At 40.9% G+C, this 20,219-nt stretch overlaps 1 protein-coding gene across 1 annotated transcript; it reads left to right on the forward strand.

Moving 5' to 3' along the window:
• Nucleotides 1-182: 182 nt before the first annotated feature.
• LOC121614314 (high-affinity choline transporter 1-like) lies at nt 183-9,479 on the forward strand. The gene is made up of 8 exons (XM_041948131.1): nt 183-366; nt 909-1,025; nt 3,812-3,967; nt 4,167-4,315; nt 4,453-4,596; nt 6,343-6,496; nt 8,438-8,655; nt 8,919-9,479. Exons 1-8 carry the CDS (start codon nt 183-185, stop codon nt 9,477-9,479), a joined length of 1,683 nt encoding a protein of 560 aa, XP_041804065.1.
• The last annotated feature ends 10,740 nt before the right edge of the window (nt 9,480-20,219 follow it).

The following is a 20,219-nucleotide window of genomic DNA, read 5'->3' on the forward strand; positions in this document are numbered from 1 at the left end:
AAGTAACTAAACCTGAAACCAGCTATTTTCACCAGGGGGCATCAATGCATCTTTAAAGTAGAGGAGGTTTTTGTTTTTCCTGTCTATCTGGAAGTCCATGCCTCTTTTCAAAAACACTCAGCCAGCCAGTAGCTGAGTCAGTCAGACATCAGCAGGTGGGGAAGACAATCGACCAGTGCATCATGGCTCTCAACATCCCAGGAGTGATAGCTATGGTGTTTTTCTACCTGCTGGTCCTTGGGACCGGCATCTGGGCAGCTTTCAAGTCCAAAAGGGAACAGAAGAAAAGTGCAGCCACTGGAATGGATATGGCCCTGCTGGGAAACCGGAGCATAAGCTGGGTGGTGGGGGTCTTCACGTTGACAGGTGAGGAGAGCACAGCTGACGAAGCTAGGATAGATGAAACAATGCTTAAAGGTCTTTTCATGGCAGGTGCTACATCTGCTGGCTGCACAATGTCAGGAACAGTTTCCAAAAGCAACAATATATTGTGAATAAAATGTCTGTGAACATTCATATAAATATCTGTGAACAAATTCTGCAGTAAGCTGTATCATTAGGATGAAAACACAGCGGAGCTCCTCCTCAAACAGCCCACAAAAGCCTTTTTGAAATATAGGCTCCGAAACATTAAAAATGAGTCAGTTGTTGTAGATTGATTGATTGATTGAGGAATGTACAAACCAGGTCAGAGTTGAAGCTGTACTAACAGTCTTCTTGGAAACATTAATTTGGACAACAGGATTCGCTACAGTGACAAAATGGTATGATTATGACATCACAAGATGATTCTTGTGAAAGTTTGATGATGATGATGAATTATCAGCCAATCTTCTGTCTTCTGTCCAAATAGCTGCTGTTTGTCCACTAAATTACTGTGTGTTGCTGTGTGTTAATCCATCCTGTAGCTACATGGCTTGGAGGAGGCTCCATTGTTGGCATAGCTGAGATGGTGTACACGCCCTCCATGGGACTAACCTGGGCACTTGTGATGTTTACGGGATGCAGTTCCTCTTTCGTTATTGGTAAGAGTTTCAAACAACATCTGACAGAATACTGTACATCTGCATGTGCACATGCTCAAATGCTGAATAGCTGCAGCATGGCTGCTCATCTCTCTCTATTTATAAAGGGACCTAAGTGAGTGGAAGTGAGGGAATGTTTTAACAGGTAAACATGAAGACAACAGTCACTCAAACAGAAAAGCAGGAAGCCAGAATGCAACCAACACACTTTGACAAACTGACAAGGGGTGAATGAAAATGGGCTGGTGACATACCAGGAGGACTGATGAGGAAAGTGGGAACAGGTGAGTAGATGGGTGGGGCAGTCAGGTGAAAGGAAGGAAAGTCCGAGGGCGTCTCGGTGGTGGTTTGAGGAGGTGGGACTCTGGCAGAGAGGAACAGAGAGGCACAGTGTGACAGCCAGATTATTCATGGTCCTTTTGGTTCCGTAAAATAGAGTTTTAAAGGATTTGTGTAAAGTCTGTGTAATTCTACAGAATTCTTGGCAGTATATTTTTATGGTATTTTTTCTTGTAGTACTTTGCGGCAATATGTTAATTTAAACACAAGATACTTGTGCTCAAAAAGAGGATTCATTCTCAGTGAAGAACCTTGGAGCTCTAATCTGCCTCTATACCTGCCAAAGAGCAGTGATTCCTAACACGTCTCTGGGGGTCATCAGGTGGAAACCTCCCTTCAACAGTGTTTCGCCTACTTAGTCCCACTACACCTCCAGGAGGTTAGGCAGTGAACTCCGGCGTCCCAGAGTCACCCCCCCTAGTGCCAGTTCACACTGCTCCTACACAATCCAAACAGCACCGCCACGTTCAACTGACCCAGAGATGCTCCAGGTAGTGGCCAGTACCGATGCTACCATTTAACTATTGCTAATGCTACTGCTAACCGCTAGGAAGAACAGAAGAAGACAATACAGTTCCGATGCTACCATTTAGCTAATGTTATGTGCTAACCGCTACCTGCTAAGAGGAACAGAAGAAGACAATAACGCTAGATTCACCTATACTGTTAATGTTAATTGCTAGCTACCAATACTAACTGCTAAGATACTATCATACTCTCACCGCTTTAGCTATTGTTAGCTGCTACAATGCTACCACAGGCCTAGATGCCACATGTAACTGCCGATTGCCACACTACCATCATCTACCCCTGCCTCTCACCAACTGCACCAAGAAAAAAGCGGGGTGGGAATACAAACCCTGGTTCGGGTAGGGGATAGAAAATAAAGAGGTAGAGTCAAAAGATGAAAGTAGGGATTGGATACAGACCCTTGTTCGGGTAGGGGGTGGAAAATTTAGAAGGTGCTGAAGGTGGAGGCCTAAACCACAGACTAGATTTAACAGCCTCTTCTAACATTTCCTTCAAGAAGCAGCAAACCCTACCATTTCCTTCAAAAAGCAAACAGAGCAGGAAAACAAACCCTAACATTTCCTTCAAGAAGCAGACAAAACAGGAAAACAACCAAAAAGATCAAAAAACAAGCCAACTCTGTGTCTTACCACGCAAACTCACCTGAACAGGCCGCATGGTCCCAAAGAGAGACTCTAGCTGGCCACACCCCCCACCTTATCTAAACTTCCTGGTTCTCTTCCTATTGGCAGAGCGAGAAGATGGGGCGGGGAAAGCAGAGCAGAGGAGAGGTGTCTTGTTCAGACTTTAACCTCTTCTCTTGCCGGGTTAGGCATGCATGTCCTCTGCCTGCCCCCCCACTGTCCCTATTTCACCCCCCAACTACTATTATTTCTCCTGATCCATATCCACTGACTAGACCTAGCAGCCTCATCTGACATCTCCCTCACTGTCTTTCTTAAATTTTGCCCATGCACTCCCAGCTCCCTCAACAGTGAAACAGCTGACCCTGCAACAAAACCTCTACACCCCACTTCAACCGGACAGACCCTGGTCTTCCATCCCCTCTGCTCAGATTCTGTCTTGAAATCTGCATACTTAGTCTTCTTCCTTTCATAAGCTGCCTCCACTGAATTTTCCCACGGGACTGTTAACTCAATAAAATACACAGTCTTTTTACTCATGGACCATAAGACAATGTCTGGCCTCAGATTACTATAAACTATTTCCTGGGGCACAACTAGCTGTCCTCCCAAGTCGACCTGCATTTGCCAATCATCAGCCCCTACCAGGCAGCCACCTCCCTGCTTTCTCCCTGACTTAGCAGCTTTATTTTTCTCCCCCTCTCGAACAAACTGCACATCTAACCTCTCCTTTCTAGAACTTCCAGAATTCACCTGCTTCCTTCTCTCCTCAATGCCTGCCTCTAAAAATATATATTTTTTAGATATTTTTTCTTTCTCTTTGTATAAAATGTACATGTATACAGTCAGCTTCTATGTTGTATTTTGGACTTAGTATTTCTGTAACTATTTTTTTCCAACTGCCATTACCTGCTGCCTGTAATACCTGGATTTTCCCAGCTGGGGATGAATAAAGTCTATCTTATCTCATTTTATCTGATCTAATAAAAGTGAATTGGCACCAGTAATTACAACAGCAAGAACACGAAGGAGAAGGCAGAAAACAAAATATATAGACAAAAAAGTTACAAAATAAAATCAACCATTGAGATATTAGGCTACATTGGATACATTATATACAAAACAGTATAAAAATGTTGTTGTGTAAAAAAAATGGCTCAAATTCTTCACAAGCTATTTTAGAACACCTGAAGAGAGAAAACAACAGGAAATTACAGATGAACATTTAATATCCAGGAATTAACATTTTCTCTGTTTAATCTTTGTTTAATCCCTATCCTTTGTTAAATCAAGCTTGCTTGGTGTTTGCCAAGCCAATGAGAGAGAGAAACTGTGTGACGATGCTGGACCCTTTCCATGTCAAGTACGGAAAAGTACTAACAGCTGGACTGAGCCTGGTTTCACTCATCAATGATGTGGTCTCGTTGCCAACAACACTAATTGCTTTAGGTACAGTATATATGAATGCACATAATATTTGACATTGAATATATTTGTAACTGTGCATTTACACTTCCTTTATCAGTTCAGTATAAATGTGTAAATTCCGACCTATGCTGTGTCAATGTGACTTATGACAATGAATATGAACTGGTGATATTAACACAATGACTGGTCCTAAAATTTCACTGATAAATGTGTTTGACAGGTGGAACCATGAGTGTAGTCCTGGATTTGTCCTACACTATCTGCATCTGGATCTCTGCTGCAGTGGTCATTATCTACACAATGCTGGGAGGCCTCTACTCTGTGGCCTACACAGATGTTATACAGCTTGTCCTCATATTCATCAGCTTGGTGAGTTTGCTCTACTTTTAGTTTTGACACTGTCTGCCTTTGTGTTCTGAAGAGCTTACACAAGGCATCAAAAACTCCAAAGGATGCCTTTTAAAGTTGTTTGTGTTTAACATTCCCATTATTATTTGTCTCTGCAGTGGTTCTGTGTTCCCTTTGTCATGATGAATCCTCACACCATGGACATTAGCCAGACACTGATGAACAACACCTTACATGCTCCCTGGATTGGTCAACCAGAGCTGAAAACGACCTGGATACTGATTGATAACTTCTTATTCTTTGTAAGGAAGCAACGATACAGCCTATATTAAACACAGTTCAGTGTAGTTTTGAGAAGGTATCTTCAGAATAATGATAAACAACAAATATTCTAATAGTAGACTGTTTTCCATTGTAACTAAAGAATCAGAGTGGTTGTAGGCTAAGGCTATTATCTGAAACAGCATCTCTGTAAATGTCAAGGTTAAATTAACTGTCCCATGACTTTAATTGTAAAGTTAAGAGTCTATGGGTGCATCTCAATTCTCTTAAATTGCAACCATGTTTCCCTCACTTGCGTCAAAGTCCCTCCCACCAGTAATGCATGGTGAGACGCAAGGAAACCATGCAAGGAGAGAAATTGAGACGCCCCGCCCTCAATACTCCATTTAGACACATTCACTTGTATTTACATTAGAAAAAAGTCTCCAATAAGTATGTCGCACTTTTATTAACACACATGAGAATTAATGAGTTCGTTCTTGGCTGGATGCCTCTTCCCGGTGAACAGGTGGTCATTTTCTGACCTGAACTTTATCAGTCTCGCTGTTTCTTCTTTCCCTGTTCAATGAGACAGATTTCAGAGCTGTCAGTGAAGGCAAACCTACAAGCCATGAAACACATTATTTCACTCAGATAACACGCAGAACAAGTGACGAGAGGCTGATGTGTTTGGTTTATATATCAGTGACAGTTCTGGCTTGTAATCATAAAGTCAAAGTTTCCAACACGTGAAGTTTGATAAATAACAGAGTGCTGTCGTCTATCTGATCAAATATGTTCCACACATGCTCTGAGGCTGCTGTTAGTGAGATTTATAACAGAACAAAACTGGTTGTGGATGAAACAAATTTCATTGAAATTGAATATTCTTGTATTGTTGCTCTCTGGAGAACATAACGTTTAGCGAGGCACGTCTGAATTACAGCCATTCATTGCAGGAAACTTACACTTGTGCAGTTTCTCTGTTCAACCTCGTTCAAATGTGCCAGCTGTGGGGCGGAGTCTTTATAGCGTTCAGTTGAAAGGCTTCCAGGAAGGATGCACTCATGAATCCTCGCTCATGGCTCCTCCAAGATCCCTCTTTGCTCCCCAATCCTCACTCCTCAAAGCAGAAATAGGAGCTGTAGGAGCCATGAATGAGATTGAGGGTTTTTCTAGGTGTGTTGGTAGAAATATTGGTTTTGTTATTGTTTAGGTTTGTGTGATTCTGTTGATGAGGGAATATGTAGGTCAAGTGGATATGGGCGGGGATGTAAGTTAACATAAGCACCTGCTCACCTTTTCTTTGGGAGTGTGTGGCCAGAGAGCGAGGGAGGGTGAGCAGGGTCGCTGTATTTTTTGTTGACCGCTATTTCCTTGATCACTGTGATCACTTTAATTATGAGTTTGTGCACGCTATAATAAGTTGATCATTGTTTTCCGCAAATAAAATTGTAAAATATATTTTTGGTATTTCAGTGATTTTTTTCCGTTAAGCGCGTCAAACAATTGGAAGGCCCGGCCTCAGCCTCTCAGCGACTCTTTGTTCTTAGAAGTCGCTATAGGAGCTTTGGGATGGGCGGCAAATGGTGGACCAGAAGTACTTCCGGTTGTAATGAGGATTGAGGAGCAAGGAAATGACAATTAAGAGAATTGAGATGCACCCTATCCCTTTCATTTGAATGATTTCCTGAGTGCAACTAGCAGGCAGACATTTTTGCAGCATTTACCTGATGTGGACGCCACACAATTGATTGAATTAACCACCTATCTGTTTTACACTTCAGGCTCTGGGGTCTCAGGGGTACCAGTACCTCCATCAGAGGACATTGTCGGCTTCTTCCTTAGCTACAGCCAAGCTCACAGGCGTTGTTGCTGCTTTCATGTATCTTATATTTGGGATACCTGCTATACTGCTTGGGGCAGCTGCTGCATCCACAGGTATTAACAGCTTCGACATACTCTCAGGCATCAGCAAACCAGCAATCAACTAATCAAGAATTGCCAATTATAACTACTAATTAAGAACTTCGCCAAATATAATAATAGTTGAGAAAAACAAGAATTGAAATGTGGTGCTCCAAACTGTGTTTGAGCCTTAACAAACAAAAAAGGTCAGTTCTCTTGTATTTTATGAGCTTGTGCTCATGAAAGAACAAGACCTGAAAATACGAACAAGTAGACACAAAGAAACACCCACATCTTGCCTTTGACCATTTGACTTTGAGATCCCTTCGATAATAAACCTGATCACAGTTTAGATTGATGAAAAGTCATATAAACTACAGGACAAGCCAAATGTTTTTTTCTTAATTCTTATTGTTTTTCACATTGTAGATGAATACTGAAGATGTAGTAAACAGATTAACAACTATCTGCAGCAATTTAAACAAAAGATTTAGATTCTTTAAAGCCATCTTTTGCTTTCATGACAGCTTTGTACACTATTGGCATTATCTTAACAAGCTTCACAAGGTCGTCATCTGGAATGCTTTTCCAACAGTCTGGAAGGAGTTCTCACATATCCTGAGCACTTGTTGGCTGCTTTGCCTTCACTCTGCAGTGGAACTCATCCCATACCATCTCAACTGGGCTTGTGTTGGGTGATTTGTGGAGACCAGGTCATCTGATGCTGCACTCTGTCCCTCTTCTTCTTGGACAGGTAGCTCTTTCATTGCCCAGAGGAGTTTCCTGGTTCATTGTACTGTTGGAAAACAAACAATGGTCCCAACGAAGCACAAAGCAGATGGGACGGCATGTCGCTGCAGAATGCTGTGGTAGCCATGCTGTTAAGTGTCCCTTGAATTTGGAATAAATTGCCAGCTGTTGCAATCGAAAAGCATCCCTGCACCATCACTCCTCCTCCATGGTTAACAGTGGGAACCACTCGTAGATACCATTCGTTCACCTTTTTCTAGGCCCAAGCAGTTCTCTTCCTCTTGTTGGTCGCCATTTCAATTGGTTTAGTGTCCTCTGAACAGTTGATGTTGAGATCTGTCTGCTACTTGAACTCTGTGAAGCATTCCACTCGTTGACAATTTCTGAGACTGGTAACTGTAGGAAATGTGTCTTCTGCAGCATAGTGAACTCTTATTCTTCCTTTTCTGGGGCAGTCCTCAAGAGAGCCGGTTTCAGCAGAGCATTTGATGGTGTTTGCCATTACATTTGAAGATGCTTCAGTGTTCTTGAAACTTTCCCAATTGAATGACCTTTATATCTTTGATGTATTGATGGATTGTCCTCTCTCTTCACTGAGTTGACTGGTTCTTGCCAAAAATGGATTAATACAGTCGTCGACTTTGACTATTTACTGGATACCAATACTACATCAGCACAACACAACTGATGGTCTGAAATGCCTTAAGAAGGCAAGGAATTAACTTTTAACAAGTCACACCTGTTAAATGAAAACCATTCCAGGTGACTACATCATTAAGCTTGATTTACTATCATGTGCAAAGTTGTCATCAAAGCAAAAGGTGTCGACTGAGAGTAAACAAGGTAAAACATGTTCTTTATTTTCAGCTCAAAGTCTACGTTTTGAAGGCAATGAATTTTATTGTATTGGTCTAATGTTATAGAAGTTGTAGTTTCTAGATGGACAAATTAACAAAATCAGCATCAACATAAAACAGAATCATCTGCATAAAGGTGCAACTTGATGCATGGTAGAGGCCATAATTAAGAGTGCGAGTTCCTTCCCTAAAGTGCTGATGTTTTTCGATGAAACAACTTTTAAAGTGGCTGCAGACAATCCTCCTTCGGATAGTCTTTAAAAAGGCCAAGAGTCCACAGCCATCTTAGAGCACAGTGCTGCTTGAAGATAAACGATAGTCAATGAGCATTTTTTCAGTCTTTCCCTCTTTTGTGTCCATGCCTCAGACTGGAACCAGTCTACCTATGGTTCTCCATCTCCATATGAGCGTGGGGAAGCAGCTTTCGTTCTGCCCATCGCCCTGCAGCACCTCACCCCGTTCTTCATCTCCATCATTGGTACTGGATGTGTGGCTGCCGCTGTGATGTCATCAGCTGACTCCATTTTGCTTTCTGCAGCTTCTGTCTTCACTGTCAACATCTACAAGAACATCCTGAGGCCTCAGGTGAAAGAATGCACTTGTTTTTCAATCTGCTTCATCACAATGAAAAAAGCTGTATAAACTACTGTTTGCTTTCGTGAAGTTGTCACGTTTATTTTAAAAGAGAGACAATGGAGTTCAATACAGTATAAATGGAGTATATTGGCTTGATGGAGAAACAGAGCAGGAGGAAGAATGAAGAAGACTGGGGGGAAGTATAAGAAAGCAGGATAATCTCAGTCATTTGCTGTTAACCTGCTCTTCTTCCTCTCTTTCCTCTTCCTCAGGCATCAGACAGAGAGAGTCAGTGGGCAATTCGTGCTGCTGTGGTGGTCGTGGGCTTGGTTGGCACATCACTCTCCAACCTGAAAAACAGCATCTTAGTGTTCTGGTTCCTCGGTGGTGAAGTGGCCTACATTGTAGTCTTCCCTCAACTCGTTTGTGTCCTCTTCTTCAACATCTCCAATGGTTACGGGGCTATTATGGGCTGCCTGGTGGGAGTTGTGTTACGACTGCTCAGTGGAGACCCATCTCTCGGGTTAGCACCAGTCATACACTTCCCAGGATGCACTCTTGAGGACGGGGTTTATGTCCAGTGCTCTCCAGTCAGGACCATCTCCATGCTGTCTGCCATTGCTGCCATCTTGTTGTTCTCCTACCTGGCTTCTGTGCTCTTCAACAAAGGCATGCTTCCTGAGAAGTGGGATGTGTTCAAAGTGAAAGTCCAGCAAACAGCACAACCACAGACACCAACAGATGCTGCCACAGACCATAACGAGAATGAGAAACTGAGCAGAAACAACTCTGAGACCGAGGCTTCAGAGCCAATGATGAGCACAAATTGTTAGCCTTCCTGTGTTTACAGTCTTATCTGCTCGCTACAAATATAATATAGACCAGTAAAAAATAGTGTAGAGCTCAAAGGGCATCGCACAATTTTTTGTATCCAAAACATAAATGCATTGTTAAAAGTGTATAATGTGTTTCAACATGGTGCCCATTCATTCATCAAAGTTGCTCTCACAGCTCATTCACACTGATTAGGGATTTCCTCTTTCTGGTGGGCTTCTATGTTGTGTGGTTCATTGCACATCCACATTAGTTTTTCTCCCTGTTCTGAAAAGGTCTCATAAATATTAAATACACAAGCCACAATATAAATACACAATATGATAATACAACAAAACAGCAATATTTAACGTTTGTTTGCATTCATATGTCCTGTTTTTGTAGTTGCAATTTGAGGTAAATGTGATTGTGTTGCCAGGTAATTTTGTTTTTTGTGTCCTTGGTAATGCACCTGTCCACTGTGTACTTAATATTGAAATTAAGAATATGATCCCAATTTAGTGTGCTCAATATTGTGTTGTAACAGTGTAAAATAAACACATCAGACATTTCAACTGTCCGCTCAATAAATAAAGATATTTTATTATCTAAAGTGGGAATTTAAAACAGGAGTGTGATTTTTGAAATTTATTGATTCTTTTGTTGAAACTGCCCACCTTGGGCTGAAGGCAGAGGACATGCATGCCTAATCCGGCAGGAGAAGAGGTTAAAGTCTGAATAAGACACCTCTCCTCTGCTCTGCTTTCCCCAAACCTCTCCTCTGCTCTGCTTCATTCATCTTCTCGCTCTCCCAATAGGAAGAGATCCAGGAAGAGGAAGTGTAGATAAGGTGGGGGTGTGGCCAGCTAGAGTCTCTTTTTGGGACCATGTGGCCTGTTCAGGTGAGTTTGTGTTGTAAGATGCAGAGTTGACTTGTTTGTTCTTTTTTGGTTGTTTTCCTGTTTTGTTTGCTTCTTGAAGGAAATGTTAGAAGAGGCTGTTAAATCTAGTCTGTGGATTAGGCCTCCACCTTCAGCACCCTCTAAACTTTCTACCCCCTACCCGAACAAGGGTCTGTATCCAATCCCTACTTTCATCTTTGACTCTACCTCTTTACTTTCTACCCCCTACCTGAACCAGGGTTTGTATTCCCATCCCGCTTTTATTGGTGCAGTTGGTGAGAGGCAGGGGTAGATGATGGTAGTGCGGCACTTTGCAGTTACATGTGGCATCTAGGCCTGTGGTAGCATTGTAGCAGCTAACAAACAGACAGCGGAGCACCTTCTCCCACAGGCTGCTACAGCTCCGCTGTCGAAGGGACAGATACAGGAAATCTTTCCTGCCACATGCCATTACACTGTACAATAACAGCTGAAGATAATAATACAATACTTCTTACCACTACTGTTTGCTTTCGATATTTTATTATTATGTATATAATTTTTTACTGCTTGCTATTTTGATATTTTATTATTATGTATATAATTTTTTACTGCTTGCTATTTCGATATTTTATTATATATAGTTTGTTCTTACAGTCACGGTACACTTAATTTTCACTGCCATTTGCATTTGATATTCCTTTTGTGCAATACTTTTTACTACTGTTTACTATTTGGCTATTTTATTATTTTGTTATGTATATAACCTTTTTACTGCTCGCTATTTTTATATTTTTATGTATAGTTTGTTCTTTATAGTCTTATTTTCACTTATTTCACTGTGTGTAATGCTGCTGCTGCACTGCAATTTCCCAGCTTGGGATAAATAAAGTATATCTATCTATCTATCTAACAATAGCTAAAGCGGTGGTAGTATGATAGTATCTTAGCAGTTAGCATTGGCATCTAGCAGTTAACATTAACAGGATAGGTGAATCTAGCTGTATTGTCTTCTTCTGTTCCTATTAGCAGGTAGCGGTTAGCATTTAGCATTAGCATTAGCTAAATGGTAGCATCGGAACTGTATTGTCTTCTTCTGTTCTTCTTAGTGGTTAGCATTAGCATTGGCTAAATGGTAGCATCGGTCCTGGCCACTACCTGGAGCATCTCTGGGTCAGTTGAACGTGGCGGTGCTGTTTGGATTGTGTAGGAGCAGTGTGAACTGGCACTAGGGGGGATGACTCTGGGACGCCGGAGTTCACCGCCTAGCCTCCTGGAGGTGTAGTGGGACTAAGTAGGCGAAACACAGTTGAAGGGAGGTTTCCACCTGATGACCCCCAGAGACGTGTTAGGAATCACTGCTCTTTGGCAGGTATAGAGGCAGATTAGGGCTCCAAGGTTCTTCACTGAGAATGAATCCTCTTTTTGAGCACAAGTATTTTGTGTCCCTGGCTCAATTTGGTACCGAGTTCTGGTCCCGTAGTTATCTATGTTTAGTGTTCTGTTGCTAGTCTTGTTTCCTGTTAGTTTGGTTCCTGTCCAGTAACTTTGCTATTGAGCCTAGTATTTTGATTTTGTGTAAATATTTGCCCAGAGTATTTGGTTAGTTTGTTGCTCTTCACTGTCTATATTATTCGGGCACTCGTGGGTCTTTGTATATAAACTTTATTGTAAATAAACTCTGGTGTAAACTTAATTGTTTGCTGTGAACTTCATCTGCGCTTGAGACTCTGCCTGTGAACTGTGACACTGAAATGCAGCTGACAATTCGGTAAGCGTGTGTGTACCTAAATGTTAAGTACACAGAAGGTGCAGGTGAAGGTGGACACAGCGCAATGTGCAGTAGCTCATAGTCCTCACAGTCTCTCACTCTGGGGAAGAAACTGTTCCTCAGTCTGTTGGTGGTGGTGCAGATGTTTCTGCACTGCTTTCCTGATGGAAACAGTACAAACAGTCTGTGGCCCGGATGGCTGGGGTCCGTGGCGATGGATCTCGCCCTCTTCCTGACCCAGCCTTCATATATAGAGTCTAAGTCAAGAAGGGGGGGCCCTGTGCAGTTTGAAACCACCCGTGCTAGTCGTTTCCTCTCCTGTGCCGTGCAGCTGCCATACCACGCTGTCATACTACGGCAGAGGATACTTTCAATTGTGGCCCTGTAGAAGTTGACAAGCAACCAGGTGGGGAGTCTAGCCGTTTCAGTTTCCTGGGGAAGAAGAGCCTTTGTTGTGCCTAGTTTTTAATTAATTTCCCCGGCAGAAGCTTGATAACGTTGATTCCTATCTTATCTGATCCTGCCTTGGGGTGAAAAGGTCATTGTCTGGGGACCATGAATGTCTGCACCAAGTTTCACGGAAATTCTTTCAACATTTGTTTTTAAAAAATTAAAATGTTCACCACTGGTGCAAAAGGAAAAGTCAAGAGCAATTTTTTTCATGAAGTTGTTGGCTTATTAGTGACTTGGGTGTCCCACTTACTGTATTATGTATTTATGTTTTCTGATTAGTCTAGATTTTAAATCCAGCATTCATTTAATCTTTTTCTGTTTTGGTCTTCTGATGAAAATATGTACTACTAAGTACTGACTAATTACTGACTACAGAGCAGTCAGTAATTTGAATGAAGTCACAGTATTTTGACTTGTGTGCCTACTCTAACAATTGGCACCAAGCCTCTGAAGCAAACAAGTGGAACAGAGCCTCCCAATTTCCTGATGGACACAAATTTACCATAGGTTTTAATTGAACTAAATAAGCCTACTTTCACCTCCCCCACAGGTTTAACCTCACTGTGGGTATTATCTGTGTCTTGCACAGGCCAATCTGCCCTGGAAAAAAAACACCCTGTTGTGGTGCTGTGGGAGTTAAAAAAACACACATCACAGTCTTAGAGTGTAGTTTCAGCATATGTAGAACTTTTCCTACCTGTCACTACTTTAGCTCTATGCCATTTTGAGCTTGATGTGTAGCACACAGTAAGGTTGTGTCAGCTACTGAAGTGGCTGCACAAAGCTACACTGGTCCTGCATTGCCAGACCACATGGCCTAGCCAATCATAGCTGAAAGCTGTGGGACTATAAAGGGGATGTTGATTCTCAGTGGTATCAATAGTACTAACAACCATTTATTTGTTTGTTTGATGATTGTTACATACAGATAACCATTTAACATTACTTAGAGTTCACACTAGATTTTGAAAGAAGGACAGCATTTCTTTCTGTCTTGTCTCTTCTTGGGACACCGACGTCCTCTTACTTTTCATATCCAAATATTAACTCTCTTCTAGGCAAATACTATGGCAAGTGGCAAGTAGCAAAGCCTCACTAGTTACTTGTAGTTTTTGTACTTGTGTGTGTATATATATATATTCATTGCTGCCTTAAAATTCAGAATTGACTGAAAAAGTACACAAGGGTTAGGTCAAAGATTATCCATTGTTCTAATGTAGTAAAAGTCAGTGACGGAACTTAACAAATGCCTTGAAATTTTATGTTTAGCTTTAAGTTTATTTGTCACTCCAAATCATTCATGTATGAAAAACTGAAGCCAAAATTATATTGTCAAGATGCTCAAACATACATAGTGAAATGCATGATAAGTTCATGGATGCTGGCCAAGTAACTGAAACAAACAATGAAACCAGAGGGTGTCAATTTATCTTTAAGGTGGAGCAAGTTTGTTTTTACTTACTGACTGACTCTCTCCGTCAGATATCAGCCAGAGGGGAAGTCATTCAACATATCATCTGTCAGAATAAACAGTTATCTTTACTTAATTCACTTGTCTCTCCTGATTGACTGACTGACTTGGCCACCAAGTGTTGCCAGAACAGCCTCAGTGTGCCTTGTCATTGATTCTCCAAGTCACTGCAACTCTACTGGAGGGATTGAACACCATTCCCCTAAAAGAAATTCACTCATTTAGTATTTTGATGATGGTGGTGGAGAGCGCTGTTTGCCATATGTGTTCAATTGGAGTGAGATCTGGTGACTGCAAAGACAACTGCATATGGATGGAGGCACGGTCATCCTGGAATAGACCACCCCATCAAATCGTAAAATGTTTCATCACAGGATGAAGATGATCCCTCAGAATAGCTTTGTATAGATTTTCAGTGACCCTTCCCTCTCAGGGAACAAGTGGACCCAAACCTTGCCAGCAATATGCCCCACAGAGCATAACAGAGATCTTTCTCTTGGTGTACACCACACATGCACTCTACCACTTGTCCAGAATATGAAAAATTACTCATCTGACCACATCACTTTAGTAACATTGCTGTAGACCAGTGCCTATAGTTTTTGCACCAGTGAACTCTCAAATTTGTGTTCACCTTTGTAATGTGGAGTTTATGCACTGCAACCTGACTATAATCTCTCTCTCTCTCTCTCTCAATGAACTGTTCCTGCTGATACAGGCTGATCATATCCTGCATTGAAACCGTCAGTCACCTGAGGAAGAGCTGCTCTGTTTTTGCTTCACACTATCACACGAATCACAAGCAACGCGATCATCAAATATGCGCCATTGATCACAATGCTTGGGTAACTAACCAGTACCTCAGGTTGTTTGTAAATCCTGTTTGATTACTATGCAGGCTGCAGGCCTTCTGTCAACACAGCTTAAACAGATAATAAAGATTAACCCCTTGACATCCGAATTTTACAGGGCCCCTAAAGTGTCATGAAGAAAAAAAAAAAACTATATCGTGCGCACGAGATACTATAAATGATACGAGTGCATTATAAATGAATGTATAAATGAACGAGTGCATTAAAACGTGCGCACGATTTAGCTAAAACGTGTGCACGATTAAGCTAAAACGTGCACATGTTTTAATGCACTCGTTCATTTGTACAGACAGGTAGCAACAACAATAGACAGCCGGGCTCCATTCACGACTGAATCTAATTTTAATATTTACCGTATTTTCCGCACTATAAGGTGCACCTAAAAGTCTTTAATTTTCTCAAAAACCCACAGTGCGCCTTATAATCTGATGCGCCTTTTATATGGATCAATGTTGGTTAATTATGGCTATCGTAGTCAGGGGGCGTGGCCGAAGTAACAGCGGTATTCCACTCTCTGCGTGCTGTCATCCTTTTACTGGTGGGTGCAGTCAGCTGTCAACCTGAATAATAAAATGACTATTTCACTGAGCAATTTCGTGCGCACGTTTTAGTATCTCGTGCCCACGATAGAATTTTTTTTTCTTCATGACACTTTCGGGGCTCCGTAGAATTTATTTAGAATTATATAAAAAAAAATAATTCTTTGTGTTTTTGCTTTCAAATTGATCCTAAATTAAGAGAAGTTTGTTAATTTTTCTGTAGCACATACAATAGATACATATTTAGGTATGATGCAAATTAGCAACAACAGGTGTTCATGGTCAAATGCAATAAAAATACTTTTTTTTTCAAAATTCACAATTTCTCTTTTAGATTCATAAAGCATCTATCTATCTATCTAAAAGCCACAAAATTGTTTACAGCTATTTATATTATAGCACCAACTAGAATAGGGTTCAAACAAACAGTATATGTCCACTTTTTTCAATGCTTAAATGCAGTAAAAACATCTTTTTTGTGTATTCAAAATTTTCTTTATTTCATCAAAACAGCCGATGAGAAACCATTAGAAGAATGCATGCGCGATTCGGCTGCAATGTGGATTAAAGCGGTATGATGCGAATTTGCAACAATTGGCGTAAAGGGGTTTATATCTGGTATAGACTTTGCACGCTTCCGTGAGGTTCGTCGCAAAAGTGCATATTCAAGGTGAAGAAGTCAGAATCCACAAATCTGAAAAAAAGAATACTGAAATAACACTTGTGTTTTGGTTCTGGCTTTCTAGTTTATCCAATTACCCACTTCAGCAGGAAAACACAGAATTTTCTTTTTCTTCCACAAAAAAATAAAACATATATATATATATATATATATATATATATAAACCACAAAAATGAATTGCTTAAAATTGTAGCCTCACATGAAAATTTGTCCATTGTTCTAATGTCGTAAAAGTCAGTGAGGGAACTTAACAAATGTCTTGAAATTTTATGTTTAGCTTTAAGTTTATTTGTCACTCCAAATCATTCATGTATGAAAAACTGAAGCCAAAATGATATTGTCAAGATGCTCAAACATGCATAATGAAATGCATGATAACTTCATGGATGCTGGCCAAGTAACTGAAACATCAATGAATCCAGAGGGTGTCAATTTATCTTTAAGGTGGAGCAAGTTTGTTTTTACTTACTGACTGACTCTCTCCGTCAGATATCAGCCAGAGGGGAAGTCATTCAACATATCATCTGTCAGAATAAACAGTTATCTTTACTTCATTCACTTGTCTCTCCTGATTGACTTATCTCTTGATGCCAAAAAATACTCACTCACTTACTGGCTCTCTCCATCAGGGTATGTTGTCCCGGGCCTCAGGACCATAGGGGCCCCTGAATGACCCTTAATTTATTTTACTTTACATTCACATATTTCTTTTTAATGAAATCATTGCCTGATGAATTAAATATTGTTTTCTACTCAACATACACTTAAAAACTTTAACATATTAAATCTTTCAAATATATATATTTTCCTTTTTTGCACAACACCCCTACCCCCGTCTTAGCAGAGAATGGTTTGACCCTGCTCTGGTGCACTGAAGGCTACGCTACATACGTGCCCTGTAGCGGGAAATTTACGTAAATCTGTCATTGTTATAACCTCTAAACATGGCGAGTCGTCATAAATCGGGTGCGCAGAAAAGAAAAGAAAAAAGAAAAAGAGAGGAAGATCATAGAGGTGAACGAGAAAAAATGATGAAGTTTTTAAAAGGGGGACAAGAAGCCAAAGAATTAGGGCTGGAGTTGGCTGTGAGTGAACAACAGCCGCTAACACTGAAAGTTTACATTCGCACGATCACCGTGACCAAAGCCCGATTCTGTCACCGGCCGCTTGTAGCCTATTGAGCTGCGGTATGACGAGACATGCTGCCCGCGTTGAGCGGAGGAGAGAGAAGGTGATGGGAGATCAGGGAGGTAATGTTAGTCTGTGGGGATTAAAGCGGTATGATGCACTTGAGGTTGTTTGTTTGTTTTGTGTTCCTAAACCAGAATTAAGAAAGATATTTGACATAAACAATAATTAATTAGTTAAGTTCTCGTGCACAATTAAAATGAAATCCTGATAATTATAGTTGTTCATGTGGACAAATGACTCTAAAAGGATTGGCACTAATTCTGATGGGACACTGATGGGAAGATATATTCTAGTTCTCACTAAATGCAGCTGTTCATGAAAAAGAAAAATATTAGTCAAACATAATGTAAACATGAAAATATTATTATTAAATATGCTAATATGAATACATTAAAAGTAATACAATAGTAGTAAAATAACAAATAAGTTGCTGAAAACCGCACTGAAACTCAAGCCATTCACCCAATGGTAGCAAGGCCACCTGCAGAGTATGAGCATTAACACACTCACACAGCAATGTACAACATCTGGAGGTTCAGGTCCATGCCTGAGAACCTTGTCTCTGTCAGAATGTCTCAGTCACCTGCTGCCTCATCCTAGCCTCCTCTCTCCCTCTCTCTCCATTTGTGTGTGTGGGATCAGTTGTGCAGGTGTCGGTCTGCCAGCTGCTAATCATCTCAAATCTTTTCTTTTCTACAATCAGTCCCCCTCCAGCCTTCTGACTATCTCTGTGTGATTGAGCTGCTAGTACTTGTTTCTTTGTGCCTGCAGCCTCAGCCCAGTTTTTTAGCCTTGCCACGGCTCAGCCTCTGTTCTCTCCTGGCCAAGTGCCTCTGCCTGGTACTTGAGTGTTGATAAATTCCCCCCTGCACCTACTCACTGCCTCAGTTTCTGTGTCTTGGGTTCACAAAACTGGTCCTGCGTAACACTCTCTGTGTGGCACAAAACAGCATGAAAGGTACAGCTTTTGAAATGATCAAGTTGAATTCAACTTGTCTAAAACAATTTTGACAAAAATGGAACATTATAAGCTTTATGGAGACAGGACATATTGCAATGCTGCAGGGCTCAAAATATATGGAAGCTATACTTTATTCAAAACAAAAATATTTCAATTAATATGATGAACTCTCCTCCAGTGTTGCATCACAGAGATCTCTTTAAATGTGTGTGTTTAAATGTGTGTTTTTACATTTTCTAATTACTTATTTTCTTGGGAACATTAACTTGGACTCCAGAATTTTCTAAACTGATGACATGGTGTGCTCATGACATCATGAGATGAGCCCATTGAAAGTTTCTTAATGATGATGAATTATCAGCCAAGCTTTTGTCCTCTATCCAAATAGCTGCTGTTTGTCCACTTAATGACTTGCTGTGTGTTAATCCATCCTGTAGCTACATGGGTTGGAGGAGGCCTCATTGTTGGCACAGTTGAGATGGTGTACACGCCTTCCATGGGACTAACCTGGGCAATGATGATGCTAACGGCATATAGCTTGTCTTTTATTAACGGTAAGAGTTTCAAATTACATCTGACAGAATCCTGTATGTCTGCATCCTTCATTAAACAAATATTTCTCAATGGGCCAATTTTCCTGGTACAATAAAGGTTTAATAAAAAAAAAAAAAAATACAAAACTACAAAGAACATAGCATGGCTGATGTACAAAGACAACTCCAGAAAACTCAAGAAACGTGGCTAAGGGGTTCAGGGAAAAAACTAAAATATTCAATAACACACGAAACACACTAGGAACTACAGAGAACTCTAAAAGGGGCATGGCATCGGAAGGAAACATAGACAAAAACAAGCCAAGAAAAGACTCACAGGAAACATGGCACGGACACAAACAAAGACAACACAAAGGAAAACACTTATGACTGGGCATGTGGCAAACATAAAGGTTCTTGGGCAATGGCGGGTAACGTAGACAACGATCTGACAATGACTGAGGGGAAGACACGGACTTAAATAGACAAGGGAGGACAACTAATGACATACAGGTAAAACAGATTAGACAATCACAAGGGTGGGAAAACACAGGAAGTAAAGAAAACAAAGAAACATAACTAACTTTCAAAATAAAACAGGGTGTGACAAAAACAGACTGATAACACAAAAGAGGAATCTTCAACAAAAAACAGGCGTGCAACGCACAGATCATGACAGCACAAAAGAAAACCTTCAATATATATCAGATGTGGCAAGCATGGATCATGACACCCCATACCTCAACTCATCTCCTTGAGATCTGAAGGAGCTCTACATTGAGCTTTTTCTGGATGTCTGAGGTCCTTCACCTGTTTCTGGAGCTGAGCCAGCAGCTCATCCTATGGATGAAACTTTCAGACTCTTGGATCTGAGATTGTGTCATTCACAAGGGGTAGATCAGTGCTGTCAATGCTGCATTTTATCCGAAAGATCCTGAGATACTTGAACCCCTTCATTTGGGGCAACAACTTACTCTGAACCATGACCACAGCCCCCCCCCCCCCCCCCCCCTGCTTCATCCTCCTCTGCTTCCTCACTGTTTGAGAAGACGATTTCAAACGTACATAACACATAGAAGACGTGAAAAATAAAAATGGCAAATGCATACATAATGGCCAACTATGCCCAATCAAGCCTCATCCTCATCAAGCACGGGAAAGCTTTTAGTTTGGCTCAACAGATTGTAATTCTCAGTTTATTTTAATCATTTTGAAACAGATATTCTGTCTGAACTTCTTCAACCAGGCAGGTGCTTGCTGTGATGTGGTATGAAATGATTTCTGTCTCCACTGAGACGATAGTTATCAAAATAAAGCTGTATTTCTAACAGAGAGAGCACATTTTACAGACCTTGAGGCAACATTTAGCAGGAGAGTAACGGAATAGAAAAACAATGGAAAGTTTC

Source organism: Chelmon rostratus, chromosome 11 (genome assembly GCF_017976325.1).
Source record: "Chelmon rostratus isolate fCheRos1 chromosome 11, fCheRos1.pri, whole genome shotgun sequence".
NCBI classification, from domain to species: Eukaryota; Metazoa; Chordata; class Actinopteri; order Chaetodontiformes; family Chaetodontidae; genus Chelmon; species Chelmon rostratus.

Excerpts from the sequence above, each read along its gene's own strand:
- LOC121614314 (XM_041948131.1), top strand. The coding sequence starts at position 183 with ATGGCTCTCAACATCCCAGGAGTGATAGCTATGGTGTTTTTCTACCTG. Across the intron at positions 367-908 it reads GGGGGTCTTCACGTTGACAG|CTACATGGCTTGGAGGAGGC; the intron begins GTGAGGAGAGCA and ends TCCATCCTGTAG. Across the intron at positions 8,656-8,918 it reads AGAACATCCTGAGGCCTCAG|GCATCAGACAGAGAGAGTCA; the intron begins GTGAAAGAATGC and ends CCTCTTCCTCAG.